Here is a 6,000-nt window from a genome sequence, read left to right on the forward strand (position 1 = left end):
AATCTAATTTCTGCAACTTTTCTAAGAACAGAAAATGACCTACGTATCACCTTCTGGACTTTTAAAATACCAACAACATATGAAACCTGAGTGCACAGCCTGGACCCCATAAAGCCTCTGTAGCACATGAAAGCAAAGGGGAGAATTGACTTTCCCCTCTCAAGGTAAGATTGGACCTTACTGGAATTAGTTCTTTGATCTGATCTGGAAGAAGACACAGTCTGTATTCCAGAAAGCGTGAAGTTCAAGCCCTGAACTTGCCCTGTCCCATCCTACTACTGCCACATGAATTCTAGGGAATGGAGGTATCTGTTTTGACCTTCACAATGCTTTTAATCCAAGAGAATTAATTTACTCTCTTGGTGTGAATATATGAAGGTATCAAACTCCAACACATACTCAGTATTGGCAGTGAATCACTGTGATGCATATGTTTGTGTCCAACTTATAATATTCCTTTGTTTCTGTACTTTGTGATGAACTTGAGCAGAAGGGACGATCAGCTTCCAGAACCTCCTATGTCTCTAATTTCCTATAATGTCCTTTATTGCCTGTTCTATTTCTAATACCCCCTCCTCATAATCCAATCACGCTCCTGATCTGTTGCAAAGCATCAGGAATCTGTGGACTTTTAACACTTCTAATGCTTTTATCTATGGAAATCAAGATAATCAATATCAAGGTTTCCGACCTTGACTTGGGTATGTAAATTTTATGCAACTATGCCAACACAGTCCTGCTGAGGATCAGCTCCTTCTGCTTTATGCAAGACAACCCAAATCCAAATTATAACTCCAGATGCAATTGCACTGTAAGTCATTGATGTAAAGGCACGTTTTTCCCCCTGCAATTCAGCAGAGGCTGCTTTCATATGCAGCCTACTCTGAAGAGCCACCAGTGTTGAGCCATCTATGAGGATTCCTGTGGTTTTAAATTTCAGGTTTTCAAATTCAGCCTGGAAATCCATCCATCCTGGGCACATCAGGTTTTTAAAGTAATTTTAAAAGCTAAGATGCATTCTGGCCCAAATCACCAGAGTCAAACTCTACCTCCCATCCTGGATATACCTACAATTTCCTATGTTCAATTTAGCCACTCATTTCTAAACAAGGAGCTACCCACAGAAACAGAACTAGTTAGTCAGTATTACTAACTAGATATTAAAACCAAATTAAACATAGTCCAAAACTGCCCTGTATGAGTGGTACTGAGTAAATACACTCTAACAGAAAAATTTGTTACATTAGTGCACAAACTGTGTTACTTCAATTTCTGGCTGCAGCTCACTTGCTCTTGTGATGGCTCTCAAAGTAAGCTTTGTGTCTGTTATCTGTGTGTTTTGGGTCTGTACAAATGCCATGTGTTCCTGATGCGCTTTCCACATCTACTCTTTATTTATGTGTTGAAACTCAGTAAACATTATGCAAATATCAAAGGGTATATTTACTAAGCAAGCGTTTCCAAATCAGGGATTATCATCTGATCAGATACCCAGAGCCAAGTTGTGGGGAGATGCGCCAGCTTCTAAAACACCGAATTCAACTTTGCAAGAGGAGGAACGTGGCCCAACACTGACTAAATGTAAAGTGTCAAAATTCCCAGACAACCAGAAGAAATTAAAACCTCTGTTCCCTGCAGAAACCACAACGTAACTTTCTTGGTTTAGTTTTCTCTTACTACAAGTGATAAAGATGCACCTGCAGAAAATTGTATTTTTAAAAACATACTATCTCCTGACAGGGAAAAGGAAGGAGATTGCAGACCTTCTGGTGGGCAGACATTACCATCCCTACTGCTCTCTTTAACTGGTGTTGACTGGTCCCCAGTGTTCATTTTTGATTACTGATGAATTGCATCATGTTCCCCAAAATTTACCTCACAAGGCTGAAATCCTGTTTGTTCATATCAGCATTATCTTCTGGAATATTGCGAGCCAAGATACCTAGTTATAAAAAAAAATACAACAGTACATCTTTACTAAAAAAAGAATTAAATCACCAATATTTTTTAAATTTAACACCTTCCTTCAGGCCATGCTTTTCCTCAGAGACTTCTTATCATGAACTTTCTGATTCTAGCTCAGGCAACAGGCCTCAGCCCCTACTCTTCTATATTTATTCCATTTTACTGACTCTTTCACTGTTCAAATTCCATACTATCAGGTTTTTTCCCCCCCAACGCTAAACCCCAGAGCACTCCAAATGCTGAAGAGCAACCGCGAAAATATACTTTATTTTAAGCATTCAGTTGCTACCCTTGAAATACTAAAACTGTCATTAAGGAGTTGATGGAGAGGAAAAGGGCACCTGCCACTAAAATCAGCCAACACCACCCAAAGCCTATAGAACAGTGAAAAGAAGAGAGGCTGTGTCTCTGGCTGAGCAGTGCAGGTGGCTGGCTTGGGTCTAGGAAGTTGGAGAAACACACAGGTGACTGCCTGGGACAGAGAAAGCAACACCACAATCCTGGGTTGTCAGAGGAGACTGCCTCCAGCCTTTGGGTATGATGGGCAACATGCTCCATTTGATGGATCTTAAGCACAATAACAGGATTTGATAAAGCAGATGGTATAATGTCCAGATTGACCAATTATCGGACATCTCCCCTGCTGAAGAGGAGCTAGGGAAGATTAAACCTCCAGAAATGACCCACTACAGACTATGCTGTACACTGGTTTCATCTAGAGGTTAAATTCAGTGGAGCTCTCTGCCTGAACAGGTCTGAAATTGACTCTGCAAAGAATGTGCAAAGGCATTTACAGAGAAGGCCTGTTACTTGTAGCCCTGGGGAGGGAAAGCTCTGCTAACTGCAGAGATGCCAGCACAGCAACAGAGGAAGTAATTCAGCCACCATGCACTTCTCCACCCCTTGCTTTTCACACCCCTCCTGCTTCTGCTTGAACAAATCTGTTTTCATTACCCAGTTCTTCCACATGACCCTTAAAAAACAAAAGACCTTCTTCCCACCCTCACTGCCCATGGATTTCTTTTTTAGACTGAAAATATATTAGCAGAAACATACCAGCATGAACTGCAGGATGAAGGGTTTTCACACGTCCACCTAACATCTCAGGGAACCCCGTAAGGTCCGAAACATCTCTGCTCAACAAGAAAACACAGCACAATAATAGATGTGACATACCACCTTAATCTATATGTTGTTTATTATCTCCATCAGGGCAGTAATTTAGATCTACTGGCAATGTTGGTTTTACTGGAAGGAGATTTAAAAGCTAGGAGTTTCGAAGGCAGCAAGGAGGGGAAATAAACTTTGCTTTCTTTTGGCCCATCTGTTAAAAAAAATAAAAAATCACCACACCTTTCCATCAATGAGAGAAAACACATGCACGATCCCTCTAAACTACAGTATCTTGTATCTGAGTAAGAACACAACATATGGAAGGTATATTAGACAATACGTTGTATCTCAGTAAGAACACAACATATGGAAGGTATATTACTAAACTGCTAGGAAAAACCTATGCTGAGGGACAGACTAGGATGCATCCATCTTACAGAAGGCTGGGATGAAGCATTCCACATTAAGACAGATCCAGCTGTTTTTATTACGGTTGGCATCTGTCAACTACTTAGCAAAATGCTGCTGGGTACAGAAGGATTAGCAGAAACAGCCAAAATGTTGGTTTACTGCTCCCTCACTCTTCACAAGATGTTGATTTGTATCTTATACAAATGTTACATCTGACAGGAGACAGAAAGGACACTGCTTTCTATGAAGTGACCAAAACCAAAAAATTGTATGAAAAAACAATTGTACACAAAACTCCCCTATGCCAAGGGGGCAACATGTGCTTTTCCCAGGAATGGAAATAAAGTTCATGGGTCACACTCAACTAAGCAGTACAGTTATTTTTTAAATACACTGAAATAACCAAAATATGCAAATCTCAAGTCAACATGGTTTATGTGAGAGAATGGAAGACCACAATACCTCAGCACTCTTCTTCTCAGCTTAGCCAAAACATTAATTAAGGTCTCACTACTCCCTGTCATTGTTTATGATGGCAAAGGAGCAATAAATTGGAAAAGGAAGGGGAATTGTGAGCATCCTTTGCTTCAGGCTTCAGCAGTAGCATAGCCAAGCACAGAAGTTGGAGGGACATGACCAAGTGCTGGATAACAGCGAGGACAGGGAGCTCTGGAAGTGGTTTATGTTCATGCTGATGGGCTAGGGGCCTATCGCTGCACTCACTGGAAGCAAAAAAGCAGTCACAGTCACCTGTCCTGCCAAATAATTGTCAGATTTTTCATCACTGTACTGGAAACAGTTTTTGTTTGGCTAGAGCCGGTTTTTTTTAATCACAGCATGGAAGAAACTGAACTCAGCTTAGCCAAAACATTAATTAAGGTCTCACTACTCCCTGTCATTGTTTATGATGGCAAAGGAGCAATAAATTGGAAAAGGAAGGGGAATTGTGAGCATCCTTTGCTTCAGGCTTCAGCAGTAGCATAGCCAAGCACAGAAGTTGGAGGGACATGACCAAGTGCTGGATAACAGCGAGGACAGGGAGCTCTGGAAGTGGTTTATGTTCATGCTGATGGGCTAGGGGCCTATCGCTGCACTCACTGGAAGCAAAAAAGCAGTCACAGTCACCTGTCCTGCCAAATAATTGTCAGATTTTTCATCACTGTACTGGAAACAGTTTTTGTTTGGCTAGAGCCGGTTTTTTTTAATCACAGCATGGAAGAAACTGAAACAAATGTCCCCAGAATCATGGGCCAAACCAGCCAGTGACTGTTCATGCCCCTTCTTTAAACAGTTGCTGCAAAACACTTAAAGGCTCTGTCTGAAAAAAGCTGACCATCACACTGGGAAAATTATTTGTGACAATTGACCTCCAGTGAGCTTCAGCATATTCCTGACACCTGTGACCTTTCCTGTCCCAGGACCAGGCAAAAATCAGATTTCACCTGGCTGTGAAGAGCTGCACCAGAATCAGATTATGAATTTCAAGAAAACTGATGGTCTCACAGGAGAAAAGTGGGCTCAAGGCAGACAAGGCATCATCTCCAACACAACATTCCTGACATCTCTGTGTGCTGACCTGCACAATAACACTCTTTGGCCTCAGCCAACCAACTCCAGACCAAGAAGGTTCTGAATTTTGCTTTGGGGCAGGTTTCTTTGGAAAAGAAGACCTGCCTGCAGACCAGTTTTCAATCTTTTTTTTCACTCACAGATGGAGAAAGCAATTCAAGCAACCTCAGGACCCAAATAAGCATTTTCAGTGGAAATGTATAGGAAAGCATCTGTACCTGACAGGCAAGCCAGCATCTCTCAGGGATTTGGCTGTTCCTCCAGAGGCAATTAAACCCAGGCCGAGAGCATTCAGACTCTTCGCAAATTCCACCAGGCTGGTCTTATCAGAGACACTAAGTAAAGCTAACGGGGCAGGGAGGGGGGGGGGGAAAGAGCAAAAATATTTTGGTTTCAAAAGCAGAACAGAGAAAGAAAGCAACAGGTTTTAAGAAACCTAAACATAGTTCACAACTTTTATAACTTAGGAATCTTCTCTGAGGTGAGGCAAGGCATTGCCTGCCAAGGAAGTGACCAGGTGGGAGAAGGGAGTCTTGACCACCAGTCCCCTCACGCTTCTCCACCTCCAAACCGGAGAAGCCCCCCTGTTCCTCACCCCCAAGGCCAAACAGGGCCCTCTCTCCCGCCCTCCCACCGCCACCTCAGGGTGCCGAGCCCGGGACATCCCCTCAGCGCCGTTCCCGCTTCTCCTCCCCTCCTTCCCCCCCACAACCCCGGCACTTCAGGCCCCTAGAAGCCAAGGTATAACCGGCCCGGAGGGAAAGAAGCGGTCCCTCCCCACACCCCCTCAGGGCACGGAAACTACCGGGGTGGAAGCTCCGAAGCGAGCGGCACCCGGCCGCCCCCTCGCCTTCCGGGGGTTTAGCTGAACCCGGGAAAACGCTCCTCGGGCCCGGCGGCCCCGGCCCACCCGCCCCTACGGCCATCGCGGCCTTCTTCCCC

General features: G+C 43.7%; 1 protein-coding gene across 1 annotated transcript in view; it reads right to left on the bottom strand.

The window, feature by feature from the left end:
* Window positions 1–5,984, bottom strand: part of LOC106893750 (bifunctional purine biosynthesis protein PURH) — a 28,700-nt gene extending 22,716 nt beyond the window's left edge. The window contains exons 1-4 of the mRNA XM_014951948.1: window positions 5,864–5,984; window positions 5,277–5,403; window positions 3,022–3,098; window positions 1,876–1,942 (exon numbers count right to left, since the gene is read on the bottom strand). Coding sequence (XP_014807434.1) covers window positions 1,876–1,942; window positions 3,022–3,098; window positions 5,277–5,403; window positions 5,864–5,984 — 392 coding nt within the window. The remainder of the gene's footprint in view (window positions 1–1,875; window positions 1,943–3,021; window positions 3,099–5,276; window positions 5,404–5,863) is intronic.
* Between the last annotated feature and the right edge of the window lie 16 nt (window positions 5,985–6,000).

The sequence above is a fragment of the Calidris pugnax genome, unplaced genomic scaffold (genome assembly GCF_001431845.1).
Source record: "Calidris pugnax isolate Ruff unplaced genomic scaffold, ASM143184v1 scaffold179, whole genome shotgun sequence".
Lineage (NCBI taxonomy): Eukaryota > Metazoa > Chordata > Aves > Charadriiformes > Scolopacidae > Calidris > Calidris pugnax.